This window comes from Girardinichthys multiradiatus, chromosome 8 (genome assembly GCF_021462225.1).
Source record: "Girardinichthys multiradiatus isolate DD_20200921_A chromosome 8, DD_fGirMul_XY1, whole genome shotgun sequence".
Classification (NCBI taxonomy): Eukaryota; Metazoa; Chordata; class Actinopteri; order Cyprinodontiformes; family Goodeidae; genus Girardinichthys; species Girardinichthys multiradiatus.
Window position 1 is genome coordinate 10314582 of NC_061801.1, and position 24611 is coordinate 10339192.

At 38.7% G+C, this 24611-nt stretch overlaps 1 protein-coding gene across 1 annotated transcript in view; it reads left to right on the forward strand.

The window, feature by feature from the left end:
* The window catches only part of LOC124873099 (synaptic vesicle glycoprotein 2C-like), a 106674-nt gene extending 82579 nt beyond the window's left edge, over positions 1 to 24095 (forward strand). Inside the window, exons 9-13 of the mRNA XM_047373622.1 lie at positions 7198 to 7362; positions 13654 to 13787; positions 18608 to 18811; positions 18966 to 19125; positions 21834 to 24095. Coding sequence (XP_047229578.1) covers positions 7198 to 7362; positions 13654 to 13787; positions 18608 to 18811; positions 18966 to 19125; positions 21834 to 22017 — 847 coding nt within the window. The 3' untranslated portion in view covers positions 22018 to 24095. The remainder of the gene's footprint in view (positions 1 to 7197; positions 7363 to 13653; positions 13788 to 18607; positions 18812 to 18965; positions 19126 to 21833) is intronic.
* The last annotated feature ends 516 nt before the right edge of the window (positions 24096 to 24611 follow it).

Sequence of the window (24611 nt, forward strand, 5' to 3'; positions counted from 1 at the left end):
TCTACCTAGTTCAGTGTTGCATATGCCACCATGAACAATACCAGAAATTCTGTAGGAATGGATGTGCGTCATGTTCTTCCGTCAGTGTTCTGAGATGGGTCCCGTCTGATGTCCATCTCTTCTGGTTCGGTATCACCTCCTGTGGATCCTGCTTTAGATAGAGAAAGAGTCCTGCTACCAGAATTAAGCTCAGGCTTATCAGTCCTGTCCACATGTTACAGAGAGCCATTTTATAATTGGGCGCAGATCAGCTGTTTTCTTCACCGGTTTGAGACGCTGGGCCATCTTTGAACCCGGACTTCCTCTGCTACCCCGTCGGTTGGTTTGGCTCCTGTAACGGCAAAACTGGCTTACAGTGGCTTTTATGGATCCAGGAAGGCCTCTCTGCTATTTTCAGAACTGTGGGCGTTGTCAGGAGTATTTGAAACGGCCCTTTCCACCAAGGAGTGCTCCAATCCTTCCGGTGGAGTGTCTTAATCAGGACCAGGTCTCCAGGCCTCATTCTGTGGGATAGGAGCAGAGATTATCGGCAGACCACTGGACATTTGTTCTTCTTTTGTCTGCAACATTTTATTCATCCACTCAGCTAATGAAGTTTCCTGTTGTGCTTTCTCTATTTCATTCATGTCAGAGGGCAGAGAAAACGGTCTGCCATGTACTATTTCTTTGAGAATACAAATTCACATCAGCAACTTGGTGTCATGTGATCTCAGGCTCAGAACACAGTGGGTGGAGTTATACAATGATGTACAGTAGGTGGCAAATGGAGTAAGACCAGTTTCATTTGGAGTTATTCTCATCCATAATTTAACCAGGGATAGGCATCCGGGCCATGGCCTCCCTGTTTCTTCCATTGTTTTCCTTAATCTTTAACTGAAACCCTAATGCATTAGAACTTAGTTCTATTAATTTATTTACAAAATGAGTTCCATTATCTGACCTTATAATCTGTGGGATACCATATGTGGGGAAGAAATGTGTCACTAGGTTCATCTATTACAACTAGGCAATATTTCTTCCCCCGTGTTTGCAACAAATTATGCATGATCTGCAAAAATGATTTGCATAGTCAGAAATATTTATAGTGTAGCATTAATGCTTTACCAGATGTGACATATTCCCCCCTTGACACGTGGGTCTTCCCAATGTGTCACTGTAGCCGCTGTGTTGTATAACTTTTTTGGGAGGATTGGTTTATCTTCTATCTGATAGATGTCATCTTTTCTCTGTGCTCCTCTCTTTAGCCAGGCCTTTATTTCTGTCTTGGTTGCTGACTGTTGGGCGTCTTTCAGCACGTCTGTGTCTATAAATAGCAGATCTGACATTTTCTCTTTAATAGGTTGAAATGAGTTAGTTCTGTCCCTGATGATGTTTTAAAACCTCTATTTTGCCAAATCTTAGCATGGTGATGTACTGATCCGAACACGTATTGGCTGTCTGTGTATATAGTAAGTATTTGTCCCTCATGTAATTCACATGCTCTTACTACAGCATATAATTCTGCTGTTTGGGCTGAGCATGTATTGGGTAGAGATTTAGCTTCTATTATCCTATCGATGGTTGTTACTGCATAACCAACTCTATTCTTTCCATATTCATCTTTAGATGCTGAGCCATCTACAAACACAACACATGAATCTGGTATAAGGGTTTGAGAAATGTCTTGTCTGGGTTTGGTGTCTTCTTCAACTTTTGCTTTATAAGAATGTGGTTCTCCATCTTCTGCAGTAGGTATTAGAGTACTTGGATTTAAAGGGCACATCTTTTTAGAGTTATGTTTGGCTGTGATAATAATAGTGATGTCAGTGTGATATGCCTTGCATGTAGCGTCAGGTGCTTCTCTTAATATTCCTGACTTCAACATATCTTGTATTACTGGCTTAGTACCTTCTTCAGCTTCTGGCTTTAAGGGGTATTGGCGGACTAATGGCCTTTTTTCAGATATTAGTTTAACCTTGTATGGTGGGAACCCCTTTATAAGCCCTAAATCAGTTGATGATTGGGACCATAGTTCAGGTGGGACAGCAGATAGGGCAGGATGCATGTTGCTCTCTTTGCTCTCAGCTAAGCCCTGTATTTGTCCCTCTGCCTCATCTAAATGTATCCTTGGATGGACTTTGACTGTCCATGCCAGAATGAGCTTCCAGATTCCTGTATTAGGATCTACCTTTGACAGCGTCAGTGCTGTTCCTGCAGAGGTTTAAAGCCTCTGTTTTTCCAAATTCTTATTATTCTTTTTTATTATATTTTATAAAGCAAGTCCTTATTACATTTAAAAATGAGATCAATATTTTTGGTAGTTGCTATTATTATAAATAATGCTTGGTTTAGTTCTTATTAAAAATAAAAAATAAAAACTCACTCACTGATGAACACAAAAAAATGAAGGGCATATTATATCTTATAATCTTAGTTTATCTTACCCAGTTTTATAGATACAACATACAGTTTCAGTCAGCTTTGTATTTAGTTCAAGTAACTAAAGTTTGTTTCAATTAACTAAAGTTTTATCTATTTCAGTCCAGTCCAGTAATTCTGTTAAGGTTCATTTCATCTTATGTTAAGTTTGAGTCTAATTCAATCATTTTGAACCTGACTGGAAAAAGTCTAAACATCTGTTAAAATCTTTTTGTTTTACCATAGAGAACTGACCTAATATTATTATGGTATGTTGAGGACTCTAATTTTTACATAACATGAAACAGACATGTATTTCACAAAAACAGAAAGTCAAACACAGACATTTGGCCACATGAAAGTTTAAATAACCTGTTTGTACAAGAATTGTGAAAAATTGAAGACAGATCTATGAACTTTCCTATGGTTATCAGTATTTTTAATACAGGTAGAACCTTTGCTATCTTTATATGATTTTTCGGAAAAGATTCTGGAAACCTTATTAAGATATAAATTTGGCAATGATCATCAGAACATCAGACCTTTATTAGCGCTTTTAAGGTCCCTCAAAGATGCATTACAATGAAATCAGTCATTCCCATTCACACACATTCACACACTACTTACTTATTTTTCTGTCAGAGTAATTTTTATTTGCAAAAATTTGAACATAATTTGACTTCTATTATTCTTAAAATGCACATTGTTTCCTCATAACCCCTTTTGTTTCCACTAGGTCTGTTTTGAACGCTTCAATTTTTTTTTTTTTATTCACCAAGAATCAATAAGGTGGTCTTAGTGGGTCCACCTTAAAGGTGTTATCTGTTGGGTGTCATGTTATCATTGTCAGGTCAGTGAGGTTCATAAGTCAGTCAGAACCTTGGTCATTTGTTCTGTGCACATAATGTTTCATAGATCCAGCCTATGATTAATCAGCAAAACGTCCACCTATAGGAGAAAAAATGATTGTTAATGAATGAGCTGCATTTCCTAGGAACACTGTCTTCCTCCTGGATGAGCATCACCTGTTGAAAAACTTTCATCATTGTTTGTTTCACATATTCAATCAGATCTTTATATTATATCAGTAGGTGAAGTTGTTAGTATCTCATGTAGACTGACATATACTGTTGCATTTGGAGAAGATCTCAGATTAAATAAACTTAGTTAGAGCTTCAATCCAGGTTCATTTTGTGTCTGCAGACTTTAGCCAATTTTTCTTTTCTTTCTTTTTTTTTTTATACATAAAGAGCAAGATTCAAAACATTTTCAAAAGGCAGATTGTGGCAGAATGTAAACAAAACTGTTTATTGATTGACAAAATAACATTCAAGCACACAATCACCATATTAAAAGGCTCTACTTCTAGAGAATCACTAAACTTCTGGGGTCCGGTTTTGGCCCGCGGACCTTGAGTTTGACACATGCAGGGTAGAGTTACAATTTTTTCAGACCTTTCAGCAGAGACAGGCTTCTGCTGTTTGCAGAAGTTTTATCTTTGTTTTCAGGCAGCTGCATCTCTTTATCAAGGTCGTTTCACAGAGCTGAAATTTAACTTCTCTCAAAGAGGAAAAATCAAGAATGCACACAATCTGAGCCAAATATGGAATTATTTCCCTGTAAAATGAATCTTTTGCATTTTATCATGATATTGTTAGTAGTATAACACCATAGAATGATTTTTAAAGCACCTGTTTCTCACTAATGCTTGCCTACAAAATCTTTTACTCTCAGATTACTTCTTTAACAACATTCTGTTCTCTCTTCTCTAGTCATTGTTCACTGGGTTGTCCAGTTGGACAGTTTCCATGTTGTCCACATTGTCACCTCCTCTTTTAACTTCTTTTACCACGTCCTCTAAAACCACCTCTTAGTCTTTATAATTTGGGGCTACCTTGGTATTCTAAACTGGGATGGGTGGCAGTCCGCCCCCCTTTATTTGTTTTCAGTTAAGCTGAAAGTTTTTTCCTGTGCTTTTCTTAAGGCCTCAGTATTATGGCTATGTCAGTTAAAAGCTGCTCTTAGTGTTGTTTTTTTTAATTCATCTTTTTGTTTTAATCTGTTTATCAACTGTGTGCACTCAGGGACTGAAAAGTCCCCTTTGAAATTATAATCTGGCAAGGTTTTTTATTGTCTCTTGAATCTTTTGAATGCATAATCTCCAGTTTAAGATCCCGTGTAGTTTTAGGATTTCAGTGATAATTAAGTTACCTGAAAATCCGTATTTTTATGCCATCGTGCACATATTTCTGTTAAATCAGAGCTTTTTCTCTGTTCTTCCCCCATTGTTCTTTGTTATTTTTCTCTTTTTAGTTTTCATTATTGCTAATTTTAGATCCCCTTGTAATTTTAAGACATCCTTTGTATCTAATTTGCCCAAAAACCCATGTTTTTTATTTTTTATTCCATCTATGACAGATCATACCTGCTCCTTTTACATAGTTCTCCATAAACTTTACCTCCCCTTCTAAGTCAATTAGTTTACTTTGTTTCTTCCCCATTATGTTTTATGTTAGTTTAATTATAGTATAAATGTCCCAGATAAAAGGTCACTGGCATGAGACTTTAAGGAGAGGACATTAACACGCCCTTCTACTGCGACTAATTCGCAGCGGTGTTAATTTTCTGGAATGAAATCCGACCTGAATCTCCAAAGTCACCAGTACGTAGTTTTAATCTGGGCAAAAGAAAACACAGGACTAGCAGAATCCTGCTGATTCTATTAAAATGCTTAGTCCTCCATACACACACAACACAGTCACACAGTTAGTTTCAGGTACCTTGTAATTTTTCTAAGTTAACTTGGTGTTATTTCATGAGCTCAATTTACTCCGTTCTTTTTACTTGTATAGCGCTTATTCTATTCCCTCGCAGGGGAATAACCCTTAGTCGTTTTATTTGGCCCCCTTCTTGGCGGGGCCCTACCTTAATTTGTCACTATTCCTTTCACGGTGGAATAAAACCATCCCAATGCAGCGTCCTTACCGGCGACGCACTACCAACGACTTTTAAGTACTTTTCTTCTTTTATTTATATAGCGCTTACTCTATTCCCTCCCAGGAGAATAATCCTCAGTCGTTTTCTTTAATCCCCTTCACGGCGGAATTGTACCAAATTTGTCACTATCCCTTTCACGGTGGAATAAAACCATCCTAATGCAGCGTCCTTACCGGCGACGCACTACCAACGACTGTTAAGTACTTTTCCTATGAACTGTATTTTAAAACTGTCTCACCTCGGAGTTGACTTCTTGGTGACTCTCTGGACCCTGTGAGAGTCACCCCGCGCAGAGGAAGGCTATAACCCACTGGCCAGGTGTGAATTCACACACACCGGGACTTTCAGCCACTCCGGCTAGTGGAGGCTGTGCAGCGGTGCTTCGCTCGACGTCAGGCTTCCCCCACGGATCCCAGAGTCACTGTTAAAGCAAAGAGAAATAAGGTTATTGAATTAATCCGGCTTCGAAGGACCAATAAATGTTAGGTATTATTTAGTCAACTCAGAGGTAAGAACGATACAGTCATAGTTACTTGTGACAAGGGTAGCCCACTTTGCAGTGAAACTACAAAGTTTTGACACCCTATCTCTTTATTTATATACACAGTTCAACAGACAGTTCAGACAGGGTGTGTGTGTGTGAGACGGAAAGGAGGCTGGTTCACACAGAGATAACAATGATCTCACACACACAGGGAGGAAGGCATAGTGCAGGTGCCTTGCAACCCAAGGTTTTTACATGAGTGATAACAAGTCCTCACACCCATCCAACAGGAATTTTGGGTTTTCATGAGCTGTATGCCACAATCATCTGTATTAAGACAATAAAAGACCTGAAATATTTCAGTTAGTGTGCAATGAATCTATAATATATGAATGTTAAATTTTCATCATTACATTATGGAAAATAATGAACTTTATCACAATATGCTAATATTTTGAGAAGGACCTGTATAGCAGGCACGTTTTTTCCTTTCAAGTTTTTCACTGGTTTACAGAACAGTCAGTCAGTCAGTCATTTTCTATACCGCTTCATCCATAGTGGGTCGCGGGGAGTTGGTGCCTATCTGCAACAGTCTATGGGCGAGAGGCAGGGTACACTCTGGACAGGCCGCCAATCCATCACAGCGTTTTACAGAACAATTATCAGAAAATATGTAACTAAACTATTTAAATTAGATATAAATTCTACCTGCTTATTTCAGTTATCCTATATTTTGTCATTATGTAGCTGTTCCTCAGTCACTCTCAAATGTTCATCCTTATTTTGTTCAGGATTGTAAGGGAAAGCTAAGGCTTAACCCTGCTCCCTTTTCAGAGAGACCTAAGGTCATATGTGCTCACACTCTTCCCAGCAGTCAATTAAGACTCACAAACTAGCTTTAAATTAAGTTATTTCTGGATGATGGAGGAAATCAGAAAACCCAGAGAAAAAAAACACATTAATGAAGACAATCCAAAATCTGGAAAAAAACGTCACAGCTAGGTTCAAAGTCAAAACTTTTTTAATTAAATGCAATTCTGCTCACGACCGCAGCTATTATATCATTCTGTTGTTTTTTTTATAATGCTTATATCAACATCTATCCACAAGGTCAAGATCACAGCGATTATGCAATGTTATAAACTGGTTGCAGGCAACAGACAAATTGAGAAATAATTTAATTCTAGTTAAGGACCACCCTGATTTACAGCTTTTTTCATTTTCACGCATCTCAATTTAAACTGAGTGGTGTTGCCAGAAATAGAGACCTTTCTGCTATAATTTGACACACTTTGCAACAGACGTTTTTGCTGTTGCAGGTTTTATGGATTGTCGGTGTGGTTCCCAGATGTCATCAAACACCTTCAGGCTGACGAGTATGCCTCCAGAGTGAAGATTCATCACAACGAACGCACTGAAGACTTCACTTTCAATTTCACTCTGGAGAACCAGATACACAGAAATGGAGTTTTTTTGAATGACAGGTACAGCTGGCTGAGTCCCACATCTTTCCTTCAAGTGCATCTAATTCACAAAGCAAATAACACTATATATATATATGTATATATATATATATATATATGTATATATATATATATGTCTGTGTGTGTGTGTGTGTGTGTGTGTGTGTGTGTGTGTTTCAAGTTCCTTCTCAAAGTAAATATGGTTATCACAGTACTGCTGAATAACAGCAATATCTCTCTGGCTCAATTCAAGTATGAAATAGAATTTAATAAGTTTATCTGCGTCATCATCAATATCATAATGTTATAAGCTAAACATGAAACCTTAAGTGTTCTAGTTATATAATTTAATGTGTCCACAATATATTATCAAGTTAGTATAACATAACATTTGTATTGTAAGAACATGAAAGGATCTTTTCAATAATGGAAGTGGAACCACTGAGAAACGAATGCTATTCAGCCACAGAATGATAGATTTCTGCAGAGTTAGTAGCTACAGTCAGTCAAACTTTGTGCGGCCTTTAGTTTTGCTCATGAACAATTTTTACCTTTGGGATGAATTAGGCCAGAGACTATGAGCCAGGGCTTCTCACCCAACAACACAGCCTGACCTCACAAATGTGCTTCTGGAAGACGTTCGCATAAACTCACTCCTAAACTTTGTGGTTAACCTTCCCAATAAGTTTAAAACTGCTAAGAGCATGCTGACATCATATTAAACCCTATGAATAAAAATGAGATATCTCTCTAGTTCATATGTGGTGTGAAGGCAGGTGAGCGAACACATTTGACAATTTAATGTTTAGACATTGACCTCTGGATTTGAAACATTTTGTATTTGAATGTTCAAGCGTCAACAGGTTTTCTTAATATAAATAAAACAAGATTTTAAACACTATTTTGAGAGTTTATTTGATGGTTAAAGGAAAATTTGCAAAAGTATCAGACACTCTTCATCAAAAGAGAGGATAAACCATAGTTTCAATGAGATTATTGTATTCATTATGTATTTCACTTCAACTGCCTGCTGAAATCTGATGTTTTTTGCCCTGATAGTGTTTACAAAGCTTTATGTAAGCATTGGTGTTTTCTCAAAAAGAGATGCATAGCCCATTTTTTAATTGTAGTGACAAAAAAGCCATGCAGTTTTGCTTTACAGCCCAGTTTTCATTTAACTATTTTTCTTTTTCAGTTGTGTTCGGGCTTGGAGCTCATCCTAGTTAAGTCCATTTCCATTTTTGTAGGTGAGAACTATGTAAAAAAAAAAAAGAAACGTTGGTAAGAAAGTAAATGGGCACAATGCTGTTTGGAGATTAATTTAAGTACATAATACCAAATATGGGCATCAAACTTCAAACTACAACTACTGTCCACCTGAGAAGAAAATGGTGAATGCAAATTGTCCAACTTAAATGTGAGTTCATTAGGCAGAAATTTATTAGGTGATTTGTCAAGTGAGGAGTCAAGTGAGGAGATACGAATCAGCATGGCTACTCTGATCTGCATGAGTGTCAGCATTCCCAGTTCTCCCAGCAATTGTCTCTTCAGGACACTGGGGAAGTGGTGGCCTAGTGGTTAGAGAGCAGGGTATTCACGTCCCAGAGAGGATACAAGTACCTTGGTTTGAATCCCACAGCCTTCCACTTTGGGTCCTTGAGCAAGACCCTTAGCCCATGAATGCTCCCTGGGCGTCACACAAAGGCAGCCCACTGCTCCCTATACAGATGTGTTAAATGCAGAGGACAATTTCTCCATTGTGAGATCAATAAAGTCTATGTTATTATTATTATTGGTGAGCTCTGCAGTGGTGGTGTATAACATAGTAGCAGAGAATGGTAGGAGCTAAAAATCTAACTTTTTACATTAAATCAGTTGCTTTGCCACTTGAACTCTATAACTCGATAGCGATTGAATGAAATATACAATCTGTTCATTTGTATCAGAAACTGAGAAAAACTAAACCCTGAAGAACCCTTGACATTGGCAGTCTTTTTGTGCTGATGCCGGACACACGTAGAGTTAAAATCAAGGTAAAACTAACCATTTTCTGATGTCAGAATCTTTACAATCACAACCAACAGCCACAGTAATCTCAAAGATTGTTGATCTGTTGACACCATGACATGAACTCTGGTTGCGTCCTCCTCCTTCATCCTTGCGTTTTTTTTCTTTCCTTTAAAGACAAGATTCCAATTGTTTCGTAACATTAGGACGAGGGAATTTTGGTGGGTAATGAGGAGTTTGCCATCTTCCACTATTTACTGTCACAAATCTCACCTAGTTCACCTGTGTAGAGGATTTGTGTGCAAGGAAACAGTGCCCCTTCTTGTCAGTATGCAGCTAGAAACCTTCATTCAGTTTATGGTTTACAACAATGAGCAGTATACATCACAATAACATGAATATTATAATATAATATTAAAGTATTATATCATTTGCAGGAGTTTGGTAAATAAAAGCAAAAGATAAAATCTTCTGATTGTTGCTATTTCCGCATTTAAAATATATTCAATATTGATTAAAGTCCTGAATTTACAATCCGACATTGGTTGTACATTTTTCCTTGAATTCTTGGTTTTCCACAGAAAATGAGATAAAGCTGTAGTGTAACACACTCTTGTGAGCATCTTATGGGACAGTGTGTTGTTGTTAAAGGTGCTTGTCCTGAAGTGGGATAGCAGCACTATTTGTCATTCCTACGAACAACCACAACAGGTAATATTAATCCTGCCCCCTTTATCTCTCGCAAACACCAGGAAATTAAAAGCCTTATCACACTCCCAGTCCATTTTTCCACCTTCTCTCACATATACTAACGCACTTGAACAGAAGGTTCAATTACACAAAGGGCAGAAAGAAGGTGATACTGCAGTTTTTGTTGTTTAGTACAGGAGAATAACTCCTCACCAATACGATGATGGGATGTAAAGCTACATCCAACCAATTTGAAAAATAGTTATCTTTTATTTTTGGTGGATTTCTCGAAGACTTGCAAATGTTTGTGTTAACTACAAAGTTGTTTTTAAATACTAACTTCAATAAAATTGACAATTATGGACAATTTAAACATAATTCAAGTAAAGCATCAGTATTTAAAGCCAGGGACTGAATAAGTCAGAACAAAATAAAATGCAAAATATGTTTGTATAGAACCTAAAAATAATGCTTAAAATATTAGGTATAGACTGACTGACTGACTGACTGACTGATATTAGGTATAGGGTGCAGGTAAATTACTGAAAGCATGAAAGTGACATGGAGTACATTCACTGTACCTTACAAAAGTATTCACACCCATTGAATCTTTAAACTTTTTGTCAAAATTTAAATTACTTTAATGGAATTATCTGTGAAATACCAACACAATGTAGTGCATACTTGTGAAGTGGAGGGAATTTAATTTACAAATAAAACATGAAAAGAGGAATAAATTAGGATATCCCCAAATATAGTCCTAGTTAAAATGGCTAAGATCACATACAGACGTATCACATCTGGTGCACATGATGAGAACATCATTACTCGGCATTTTGAAGAAGGTTTTTTTCCTGTTTAGACCCTTAGACATTTAGTTTGGTGTACCCCTAACTGATCAAGTTCAAGTGTACAACATGGTAAGATACAAAGAGCTATCTGAGGCCTTCAGAAAGAAAACTGTAGAACCTTAGGAGTCTGGTAGGGGATTCAGAGATATCTCAAAAGAATTTGAAACCAGCCATTCAACTTTATGAATAATAGTCTATAAGTGGACGACATTCAAAACAACTGCTAACCTGCCCAGGTCTGGCCATCCAAGTCTCAAAGAAATCCTGAACATCATCACAGAATCTACATCTGACTCTTGCTACTGCTGAGGTAAACGTGACTGTCTGTACAATCAGAAAGACACAGCACAAGTTTAACTTTCATGGGAGGTGTCCAAGGAGGAAACCATTGCTCTTTAACAAAAACATTAAGGCCAGAATAATGTTTCCCATAGAGAACGTTGATAAAGTCCAGGGCTTCTGGATCTACATACCATGAATTATGTTCTTTGAATGGATGAGCCTTAAACTGAATTATTTGTACACCAGAACAGAGGACATTTTTGGCATAAACTAAATACAGCATTGCAGGAAAAGAAACTCATACCAACTGTGAAGTATGAAAGTAAAATATGTCTTGGTTTGGGAATGCTTTGCTGCAGCAGGTCCTGGCCAGCTCAACATCCAAGAATCCAATATTTGTATCAGAGGCTTCTTGACAAAAATGTGAGACCATCTGAATAAAAAACAAAGCTCAGGAATGGACCCTGCAATATTACAATGACTCCAGACACACCAGTAAATCCAAATGGACCAATTAACAACTGAACACTTTTATAAACAACTGAATATTTAATGGGGGGTTCTAATTTTTGCATCTGGCTATAGTTAGTCAGAGAAGTGTCACCGTGTGTAATTTAATCTCATTATAAATCCAGCTGTTCTGTGAAGGCCTCAAAGTCCTGTTAGAGAACATTACAAGCATCACTATAACCAAGAAAGACAGCAGACAGGTTAGAGATAGGGCTGTGAAAGCTTTAAAGCAGAGCTAGGATTTAAAATAATGTCTTAGAATTTGAAACTCTTACAGAGCAGAGTTCAGTCCATCTTCTGAAAATTAAAATAGCATGGCACAACTACAAACCTACTAAGGTATTGCCTTCCACCTAAAATGACAGGCTTGGTTAAAAGAGCATTAATCAGAAAAGCAGCCAAGAGACCCATGGTAACTCTAAAGGAGCTGGAAAAATTTAAACCTCAGACTGGAGAATCTGTCGATCTGCCTTTTTTTTAAAAAACTGACGAGAAGAAAATCATTGTTAAAAGGAAATTAACCTAATCATTGCTAACATGTTAAAGAAGGTGATGGTTTTGACCTATATGCAAAAAATTGTACAGTACATGGAGGACAACTAACATTTCACATAACCCTGAACACACCATCTTGATGATAAAGCATGCTGTGACAATAGTTTTTTTTTTTTTTTTTCACCCAGGGAAAGTGTCATAGGTTTTTCATTCCAGGAGTACAACAACCACTAACATTTAGATTAAAGCATATTCATGTGTTAGAATGGCCCAGTTAAAGTCTAGACCAAAATCTAACAGAAAATCTCTGGCAAGACATGAATAATTGCTGTTTCCATATGTTGTTCATGATATCTGAATTGGCTTAAACTATTTTACAAAGAAATAAAACTTAAATATTTACATGTGCAACCAAGTAGAAACATTACCAAAAAGACTTGCAGTTTTATTTAGGTGCTGAATACATATGCGTCAGACACCTTTCCAATTTTTGTTTGTAAACAATTTAAAACAAATTATAATACAAGATTTCAATTAAATACACTGATGTATTTACTTGGCATTTAAGTATAGTGCAGTACAATGTACTTAAAGGTGAAAGTCTGTTCTAAGTTACCATTGCAAAAGCTGCTATCTCTGAATCAAAGACTAAAATCGATCTAGGAACAGGGAGAAAAACAATTGTTCAGAGGAGCTATTGTAGAGAAAGGATAGAGAAGTTCAGAAATTGGGTTTCAATGTAAACACTGTATGTTTAATGTCAGGCTTATAAAGAAATGCCTGTACTGGAGAAATGCTATCCTTTGTCCTGGTTCCACTGGCAATTCAAGATGCAGCTTTCTGCACCCCCTGCAGATAAGACAGCAGATACGGAGTGAAACACACATCTAAGGAGCAACTAAAGTCCAACTTTCATTGGAATTCCCAGCCAGCAATGCAATATAAACAGATCATTCTAAGATATAGTTCTGAAAAACATTGTTAGTTGTTCATCAAATGACAAATTACATTTTCATCTTCACAATGTGTCTTGGAGGATGCACTAAACTCACCTTATATTACAAATCCTTGTCCAAAAGAAGCAGAAAGTAGATATTTAAAAGCAATAAATGTTTTATTTGAACTCTTCAGATAATTGTTTTAAATACTTGCAAGTTGCTTTATTTTTTCAAATAAAATTCCAAGGTGTTTTAGACCATAAAGTAATTTTAAATGTACATGTCTAAAAGGTAAGCTCTCTGTAATTCAATAGTCCAAATACACAAAAGCAATTTACTCTGAACTCCATGTCTGATGTATGTGCATTTAGTAAAAATAGCAACTTTGCATTTTGGTGATACGAGCTAGACACAAACATGCATCTTTTCAAAGGAAAGTAATTTGCATCAGCACCTTCTGGCATCAGGAGTGTGTTACATACAGTATCTCTCTAAATCCCGCTTTATTGGATCTTACTATTCTTTCTATCTCCTCCCAGGTTCATCGGCATGAAGTTCAAGGCAGTCACATTTATAGACTCATCTTTTTTCAACTGCTATTTTGAGGATGTGTCCTCAGTAGGATCCTCCTTCAAAAACTGCACCTTCTTGGACTCTTTCTTTTACAACACTGGTGAGTCTGCTCCTTACACTTAGGGTGTTCCTCTCAAAACTAAACTAAACTGAGACATTTAACCCTGCTCTTAGAGAAAGAAAGAAAAAAACATAGGTGCCTCTGTCATTTTAAGAAAACCTTCACATATCTAGGAAGGTTCCTATGGGATTCAGTATTTCTTTCTGCAAGGAGTCCTGATGGCAGCATAAACTAACTGAAAGCATCATCAGAAAATGCATAATGTCAGAATAAAAATGTATTAATGTATAAGACAAAAAAGATATGTATAATATATGTATAAGGCAGCAATGAAACTAAACCATACAAATTGATGATAATGTTTAATTTATCATTTAAAACATTTAAGATGTGGGTCAATAAAAGAAAATAAATACATTTTTAACTGTTTTGGTTTTCCCTCTTTGAATTGGAATTAGGATTATAATTACAAGCAATATACAACAAAAGGTTTAAATATAAATAGGCAAATGACCTAAAAAAGCTTTTGCAATAAAAGGCAACATGTGCTTTTTTCTTTGCTGATTAAAAGAGATCTGTCCTAAAGACTTGAAGAAGATGCAGTAATTAGTCAGCAAGCCTCCATTTGTTGCAAAGTGTAATGCAGCTCGATATGCTGAGTCCTGTCTTTTCAAAAGAAAACAAGCAGCATGTTTAAAAAAGACCACCAGCAAAGCTTGGAGAGAAAGGAAAATGGTACACATTTTTTCTGGCTGCAAAGTGAAAACACTATTTCGCACAAAAAGAAAGGAATACAGTTAAGTTCTTGTTATTTAAAACAAATAGTCAATGTGAGCATTAAAGCATTTTTTTTTTTATCTAGACAGATTAGTATTTATATTAAGCAGCTTTTTCTGAGTTTTTTCCATTTGTTCTTTCAATTTATATAATCATCTGTCTTGAAAGAACAAGTGAAAGTTGTTAATTTAATTTAGTCCGCTGAGATGTTGGACTGACTGAAAAACCTTCCTGTAAAAGCTTAGGGTTCACTGTGTAAATGACTGGGTCATCAGCATATTTAATTTCACATTTTATTATCAGACAAAGGCAACGTGATTGGGTTTCATTTACTAAGGGAAACCAGTAATATGGCCTTATGTAAAAACATGATTCTCCCTCTCTGTTAACTCAGGAATTAACAGTGATACAGTGAATTAACATTTTCACAAGCCATACCCAGGCTTGAATACTGTCTGGCCTGTAGAATGATGAAATCACTCAAATAGAACCTGTCTGACATTAAGTTGTGTAAAAGATGTTAAAAGGCCAAACATCATTCCCTGATCTAAAGGAAATTAAGGACAGATGATAAACAAAGTCAGTGACATCTATCAGTTGTCGATATTAAATGTTGTCTGATGGGAAACAAGTGTGAGCTGTGAGTTGATCTGTGTGCAAGTGTGATAGAAAAGCAGAAACAGAAGAAATCTGTAAGGTTGCAAATATTTGTAAAGCTCTAGAATTGTATTTTGGCTTCAACTGATGTTTATAGAAAGAAAGAATAAAACAGGGACAAAAATAGATTCTTGGCAAACACCCTTAGATATTGTTAGTGGTGGTGATGGATGCTTTGAATGCACAGACTGGACTGTTTTTGAAACCTCAGCCATTGACTTAAACTAACTAACTGATGTGGTGACATCATACATCAGTTTCTGTGAGGACATGTGTGTGCAGACCAAGACCTTCTGCACCTTTGGGAATAACAAGCCATGGTTTACTCCACACCTCAGGAATCTGCGCAGGGAAAAGGAAGAAGCTCACAGCAGTGCAGATTGGGCGCGGTACAGGCAGGCCAGGAACAAACTAACAAAAGAGATCAAAGCAGCCAAGAGAACCTATAGTGAGAAGCTTGAGAACAACCTTTCTACTGGTGACACTTCAGCTGTATGAACTGGTCAGAGAAACCTGACTGCCTACAAGAGCCCCTCCACCCATCCTGAACAGAGTCGTCTCTTGGCCAACCGTCTGAATGGCTTCTACTGCAGACATGACAAGAAGCCATTCACACCTCAAATCATCTCCTCCACATCCCATTCAGGAACAAATTCCTCCCATAAAGCAACCAACCCCCCACCATCAGATCCTCTGCCTGCACTAAAGATCTCCGAGGAAGAGGTAAATAGGCTCTTTCAGCGCATGAAAACAAAGAAAGCTGGAGGACCTGATAACGTCTCCCCATCATGTCTGAAAGCCTGTGCAAATCAACTCGCTCCGATCTTCACAAGGATCTTCAACAAGTCACTGAAGAAATGTGAGGTCCCCTCCTGCCTCAAACGATCCACCATCATCCCGGTTCCCAAGAAACCCATCATCGTAGGATTAAATGACTACAGGCCTGTAGCCCTGACGTCTGTGGTCATGAAATCCTTTGAGCGGCTGGTGCTGAAGCACCTGAAAGACATCACAGGCCCCCTGCTGGACCCCCTGCAGTTTGCTTACCGGGCAGACAGGTCGGCAGATGATGCTGTTAACTTAGGTCTACACTTCATCCTGCAACACCTCGACCGTCCAGGGACGTACGCCAGGATCCTGTTTGTAGACTTGAGCTCGGCATTCAACACCATCATACCAGACATCCTCCACCAGAAGCTCACCCAGCTCAACGTCCCAGCCTCCACCTGTCAGTGGATCAACAGCTTCCTGACAGACCGACAGCAGCAGGTGAGACTGGGGAGCATCTTCTCCCGATCCAGATCAATAAGTACTGGTGCCCACCAGGGGTGTGTTCTATCCCCACTCCTCTTCTCTCTGTACACAAATGACTGCACCTCATCGGACTCGTCTGTGAAACTCCTTAAGTTTGCAGACGACACCACTGTCTTTGGACTGATCCAGGACGGTGATGAGTCTGCATACAGACAGCAGGTGGATCGGCTGGTACACTGGTGCGGTCAGAACTACCTTGAACTGAACCCACTCAAGACTGTGGAATTTGTGGTGGACGTTTGGAGAACACCACCCCCATACACCCCCCTCACCATCCTCAACAACACTGTATCGGCCGTGGACCACTTCAGGTTCTTAGGAACCACCATCTCTGAGGACCTGAGATGGTCTTCACACATAGACACTGTTCGAAAGAAGGCCCCATTTGACTGTACTTCCTGAGGCAACTCAAGAAGTTCAACCTTCCACAGGAGCTGTTGGTCATCTTCTACACTGCCATCATTCAGTGTGTCCTGTCTTCATCCATCTCAGTGTGGTTTGGCTTATCCACAAAACAGGACAGGTGCAGACTGCAACGAATAATCAGGACTGCAGAGAGAATAATCAGGGCTGACCTTCCCTCCATCCAGGACTTATACAGGTCCAGGGTCAAGAAAAGAGCTGCCAAAATCTCTGCAGACCCCACACACCCTGCACATAAACTGTTTAGAGTTTTACCTTCAGGCCGCCGCTACAGAGCACTGTTCACTAAAACCAGCCGCCACAAAGACAGTTTCTTCCCCCAGGCTGTTTCTCTGATGAACATTCAATAGAGTACAGAACAACAGCATACAGATGTTGCAAATGCACCTTTTCTGTTAGATATGTGTATATTGTACATTGTAAATTGTAAATTTGTATATTCTGTAATGCAAAAACAGAACAAAAGAGCAAAGTGTACCGGAGTCAAATTCCTTGTTTGTATGCACGAGCTTGGCAATAAAGCTGATTCTGATTCTGATTCTGATTTTCTACAGTAATATGAGTGCTAGAATAAAATCTTTTCAATTAAATTGCCTTGAGAAATTGCCTTGTCTGTCTGTGATGGCTTCTTTTGCACTTAAAATCAAACATTCTAGCCTAAAGATAAGAACAGGTGTCAACATTTTTTACATCTAAACTCCTTAACCTCTGTTACCTGTGCACAAAATGCATTTCTGAATTACCAGTGAGCCAGACTAGGCAGCAGAGCACTGAAAGCACATGAAAGATACTGTACTGACACAGTGCTGATCTTTTATCTCATATTGAAAGTCTTTATTATACATCCTTATTAATTCATCATATAATATTGTAAAAATAAAACAAAATAAAAGTAAAAAATGTATTTTGGCTGCATTATTGAGGTTTTGTCAGGTCATTTAGAGGCTTTCAAAAACCCAGACTTGAAGCAAAACGAAAGCAGCAGAGGCATGAAATGATCTGAGAGAAGCAGAGCTGAATCAGACCTTGTGGGAGCACCAGCTGGAGAAACTGTTCACTCCAGCACTCAGGAAAAGCGCTGAACATGGAAACAGTGAGGCCATGTCAAGTTTGCTAGTGAAGCTCCCTGGGAAATGAAGTCTTATTGCTCCCAGCAATGTGTCTCAAAGAATGGGGCAAAAAAAGAAATGAGAAGAGATAGAAAAATAAAGGTAGGGAGGGAGGGAGGATGTTTTATTTTGTGTGTGTGTGTGTGTGTGTGTGTGTGTGTGTGTGTGTGTGTGTGTGTGTGTGTGTATTTGTGTGGTGGGGGGGTACAAAGGTGAGAGCAGTATAGCATGACAGTGTAGTTCAGAAGCTGCTGAACTATACTGCTGTGAAAGTTTACAGCAGGAAGGTTTGTTTAACTTATTATAAGTAAGAGGGAAAATACCAGCACATTGTGGACAATCTATAAGATCCCCTACATATTTTGATTTTGGCATTTTTTCTATGAGTTCTGTTTCTACTGTGATTTAATTCAGCAACTTTAAGAAGTTTAAGCACAAACTGGCTTTTTGTGCACTTTTAAATAAACCATTCGGCTTAATGGAAAAGGTGTATTTTTTCTGGACTCATTGTCGGAGATTCATGTTGATTTAATTCAATGGACTTATTAACTGAAACTTTTTATCTGTTACTTTCTACAGATATTGATGATGCCAAGTTGACAAATTCAAGAATGATCAACAGCTCCTTCCACCACAACAAGACTGGCTGTCAGATGACATTTGATGATGATTACAGTGCCTACTGGGTCTATTTTGTCAACTTCCTGGGAACACTGGCTGTGTTGCCAGGAAACATTGTCTCTGCTCTCCTTATGGACAAGATAGGACGTCTTAGCATGTTAGGTAGGTTCAAGATTTGCTCGAACTGTGTGCAGGAAATATTTACTTTTATAGAAATGTCACATGGTCTGCGGATGTCAGCCTTTTCATATCTAATGACCCCTAGCACCATAAATGTGGGTAACTTGTAAAGGATGTTACATATGCTGTCCTGCAGGAGGTTCCATGGTGCTATCAGGCATCAGCTGCTTTTTTCTTTGGTTCGGCACCTCCGAGTCAATGATGATCTTCATGCTCTGTCTCTACAATGGTCTCAGTATCTCTGCATGGAACTCCCTGGACGTAGTCACCACTGAGTTGTACCCTACAGACAGGAGGTGAGTGATCACAGAATGACCACTGAACTAAAACTGCTATTACTACTGATGAAAGAGTTCCAGCCTTGTTTTGTAAATTTTAAGTGAGAGTGGTTCATTTACTGACATTCTGTGACAGTAATTTTCTCATCTGGTGACAAAATGTATGTGTGGTGTAGTCTATTGCTGTATAACTTACCATATAACTGAGGGCACCATTGGGACCTACCAGTTCACCATAATACAAATACAATACATGTATACCCAGCCCAAGTCAGCGCAGGAGAGAAAAACAGAGAAGATTGTGTTGTTGACCACATCCCTGAGACAAACAGCACATTAATTCAAAGTAGCCCGGCTATCATGTGCCATTGGTTGAGCACAAGGTGATCAAAGCACTTACACGTATTTTGAATCTCATGGTTGTAGAAAAAAAGAAATTGCTGTCATGATCCTGGTCCATTCCATTGGAGGATGCAAAGTGATATAAGCATTGATGTCACTTTGAGGCTCATCAGTGGAGCTCTGCCTTCTCTGTCCCCAAATGTCATGTTTTTGGGAAGAACCAAAGCATCAGGACCATAGCAGAAAGATCATGACATTACTCCTTCCTCATGGGCGGATACCAAACACTCCAATGAGTCGATAAAAGAGAAAACAAAACAACCCGTACTGGGCGGGATGAGGGGACATAGGAGAGAGGGCAAGAAAACAAAATAAAAACCCAAAGTTCAGACGGGCGACCCATCGGTCGTCCTGCAAAAGGAGACCATTACTTCTGTCCTCTGGTTCAGAACTTCAGGACTATAATCTTCCACAGAACAAAGCTGTTGTTACAATAGTTGAAAATTCCTCCATGTTGGGTCTTTTTGTTATGATCCTTAGGTGTTAGGTTTTGGTTAATTTATCGTTTGCTTTCATCTATTCCCTGTTGTCCAATATGTTCTATATTCTTGCCTTAGTAATTATTTCCTTGTGTTCAGTCTCTTAGTTTATTCCTGTGTTACATTGCTCTTGTATTCAAGTTTATTCCACTTAGGTTGGTATTAGTCTTTTCCCTTGATTTAGTGTTCCTTTGTATCTTTGTTCAGCTCATCTCTGTGAATGAGTCTCCATCCCTCAGCTCCCTGCTTTCACTCTGTCTCAGCTGTTCTTCATCAACCTCTTCTTACTCACTGGCTTTTTTGTCATTTTCCGCATGTCCCTCGGTATATAAGTTCCTTTACTCACTTTGTCCTCCACTGGACCATTCCTTCCATCTGCCATGCTTTCCATCTCCTCGTCTGATCTGCCTGTTTTCCTGCCCATGCTCTGTGTCCTGTTGTCTTTGTGGCACACCAGTTGTCTTATTAAATTCTTCATTTTGCCAAGCTGCTTCCCAATTACTTTCTATCCCTAACCCACACATCATGAGATTTTTTATCTTGCAATATGAAGTCAAAGCAGTGTCGTACTGCTCCATGGGCAATGTAATGAAGGATTATTCAACCGCTCTAGCTTCTTGGACTTTGGCAGATATCTTGAAGGCTAGAGGCTAGAGTGTGCTTCCTCAAGACTACAGACTACAGACCATAGGGATTTCCAGTCTGGTACCATGAGAGGATGCACTTGATTGAATTGTCTCACCACTAAACAGTCCACCATAAACTTTCACAGTATCAGAACAAAGTGGAACCAGTTTAAACTGCAGCAATTCAGCCACAGAGAGGCAGGCCATCTAATATCACAGAGTGGGTACAGAACAGGCTGAGGTGTACAGTGTGCAGAAAATCACCAACATCAAAAGTCAAGAGCTGCAGACCTCCAAACTGTGTGGTCTTCATACTAGCTCAAGAGCAGTTTGTAGAGATCCAAGCTCCTCCATCCAAGCTATACATCACCAAGTACAATACAATGTGTCAGATGTAGAAGTGTAAAGCTCCACTGCCACTGGGCAGTAGATGCATCTCTAAAGGGAAATCCAGTGGACAATCCTGGATTTGGTGGTTCCCAAGAGAACTAAACTACTGCACTGTGCCAAGTGTAAAGTTTGGGAGTGGGGGTCTTATGGTGAGGGGTTGTTCTTCAGGGCCTGGTATGGCCCGTGGTTCCAGTGAAACTAACTCTTAATGCTGCAGCATACCAAGACATTTTGGAAAATTGCTGCCCCTAACAGTTTGAGGATGGTCCCAGTGTCAACATAACTGCACACCAGTGTACATAGCAAGGTCTATAAGAACATGGATGAGCTAGTTTGGGGTGGATAAACTTGACTGGCCTGCACAGAGCAAATACCTCAACTACTTGAAGGACCTTTGGGATGAAATACTGTGGAGAATGCGAACCTGGCTTCCTTGTTGGATATTTGCACTTGACCTCACAAACGTTCTTCTGGAAAAATTGCCAAACATTTCTATAAAAACACTTCTAAACCTTTTAGGCAACTCTGGAAGAGCTAAAGCTGTAATAGATGTAAATGGCAAGACTACTCAATATTAAAGCATTTGTATTAAGAATGGACTGTGATTAAAATTAATTTGTGTCTAAAGGAAAGCAACTACTTATAGCAACATCATGAACTGAATACTTATATTTATTAAGTACCATTACATTAAAGTGCTGGAAATGCAAAAGCAACTGACTACTCTTACTAAGTTCTTAGTAAGGTGAACATTGTATGAGTGAGTTGTATAGTTAAATATATACATTCTGTACATTTCTGACTGCCTTGTTTGTGTTTCTGTCCTCAGGGGCACAGGATTTGGCTTCTGTAATGCCATATGTAAGCTGGCAGCAGTGCTTGGCAACCTGATTTTTGGCTCATTGGTTGGCATTACCAAGGCTATCCCTATTCTCCTGGCATCATCTGTTTTGGTCGGGGGCGGATTGGTTGGCCTCCGACTACCGGACACACGCTCCAATGTCCTCATGTAAACGTCGGCTAGGAAAACTGGGTTTACCAGGTCTTTACTCAGCATACTGAACATACATTTTGAGCTATTGTTTATCTGAATATTACTAAAACAATCATTTCTGTCATGTCATAAAGTGTGTCATTTAAAAGAACCAATGCTAAATATCATGAAAACTCAAATGCATTGCAGATGACTATTGTTCTGTTAATTCTGAGTAAAATACCTGGTGAAGGGTCTAATGCAGTTTCACAGAGCTGTAGATGGACAAAGAAAGCTTATATGGAAAATTGTCTTACAAAAGCACCAGATGCCAGTTTTTTCCTAAACTGTTGGTGTTCTTACAGGTTTAAAGCAAAAGGCTTATCTGTCATAAGTGGTGATTAAACTCTGTAAGTCAGCAGCTCATTAACTACAGGCTTTTTCGCACATGCAAGCCACAAAGGCATGTACAAAGGCTGCAAAAGGCTTGGCGTTCCAGCAACCTTTCAAATATTCTCCAGTGTTGCTCAGAAAAAAAAGTAAATTGACTTATTTGGGCTTAAATTTCAGTGTTAAAAGTTCTGGCATTACCTCTGTTGAGTAGCACGTCTTCCAGAAGATAACAGTTTGAGTCCACGTTATTTTTCTTGTTTTTTTAAGTGAACTTTACTAAACACACATTTTAATGGGAATAGTATTGGTCAAGAAAAGAAAAAACAAACAAATTATACAAGAAAAAAATCCATTAAAGACAAACCAAATGAAATGCACTAGTAGTTGTCAATGACTTTGCATCTTATAAACATCATAGCATTTTTCACTTCTGTTACTTTTAAATAAACTGTAGATTTAATAAAATGTATTCTTCCATTCCAATTAGTGCTCCAAACGATCACAAAAACAACATCAGCATCAAAAAGCATCAGCTTTATTTATGTTGTTATTTTGGAATAATCTACTTTGAAAGTATTCTCTTATTTTATGTCCCTCAACTGATTCATGTTTATGCCTTTTTGAAGGCAGAACCCACATGCATCGTCCTGTTGTATTTTGAAAAGTCAGCACAAATAAAGATGGCCGATACAAATGAAATGAAGCACGGTCGGTATAAAGCATCCAACTGTAGACGGCACCAGTTCAACCTTAGGAAAAGATGGGCACAAAACAGCCAATATTACAAAGGTACTGATGATGAAGGGCTGAAATGACCAGCATCCTTGACAACAGCATCAAGGATAAACAAATTGAGAAAGTAGAGACAGTTAATTTGGGTTAAAACACTCTGGATCCAAAGATACAGATGCTAATAAAAAAAAAAACATGATGTGCAAGATTTGGCAATGGGTGGTGTCAGGACAACTCAGCAATATATTTTATCTGTCACCTAAACTTTTACCTTGAAGTCAATTAAGAACAACTGATGCAGAAAGTGATTGGAATTAATAAACATAGTTTGCTAAAGTAAATACATGCATGAGATTTTAAAATAGCTGCACTAAAATGTGGGCAAATTTGCTTGGTCCAATTAACATGATCTTATTTATCACTAGTTGTGACTAGTTTATTTTTTAATTATTGTTTTACAGAGACTGGCTTACACTTCAATAAATACTTAGTGTAATACTGTAGCTAAATAACTGGCAGTATTTTAAAAGAAGATTCCTGAAGAAGGTTTAAGGTAAAAATTTGGTTTCAAGGCAAATCAGTGTTCTTCATGCGCAATAGATACACTGTTTTTCCAAACTCAATGAGTAATCCTTTTAAATAAACTTTATGCAATATTGACTATAATTAAGCAGCCCTATTTAAAAGTTATTATTTTAAGGATGAACATCTTTCCAGGAATTACAGCAGTATTTACCGCCATATCAATTATCAATAATCAAGTCGGATAGATTAATTAAGAGACGACCAATATTATCAGTTTTCCTAAAATGTCTTTACATTAACATTTGCTCTGTGTTTGTGTGTGAATATATGAATCCTAACTCCTCATAAGATGCTGGGAAAAAAAAAAAAAAAAAACTTAAAAAAACTATTATATATATATATATATATATTCGTTCGTCGTCTTCCGCTTATCCAGGACCGGGTCGCGGGGGCAGCAGACTCAGCAGAGACGCCCAGACGTCCCTCTCTCCAGACACCTCCTCCAGCTCCTCCAGGGGGAGCCCAAGGCGTTCCCAGGCCAGCCGAGAGACATAGTCCCTCCAGCGTGTCCTGGGCCATCCCCTGGGCCTCCTCCCGGTGGGACGTGCCTGGAACACCTCCCGAGGAAGGCGTCCAGGAGGCATCCGGTATAGATGCCCGAGCCACCTCAACTGGCTCCTCTCAATGTGGAGGAGCAGCGGCTCTACTCCGAGCTCCTCCCGGATGGCAGAGCTCCTCACCCTATCTCTAAGGGAGTGCCCGGCCACCCTACGGAGGAAGCTCATTTCAGCCGCTTGTATCCGTGATCTCGTTCTTTCGGTCATGACCCAAAGTTCATGGCCATAGGTGAGGGTAGGAACGTAGACCGACCAGTAAATTGAGAGCTTTGCTTTTCGGCTCAGCTCTCTCTTCACCACAATGGACCGGCACAGCGCCCCCATTACTGTGGCAGCTGCACCGATCCGTCTGTCGATCTCCCGCTCC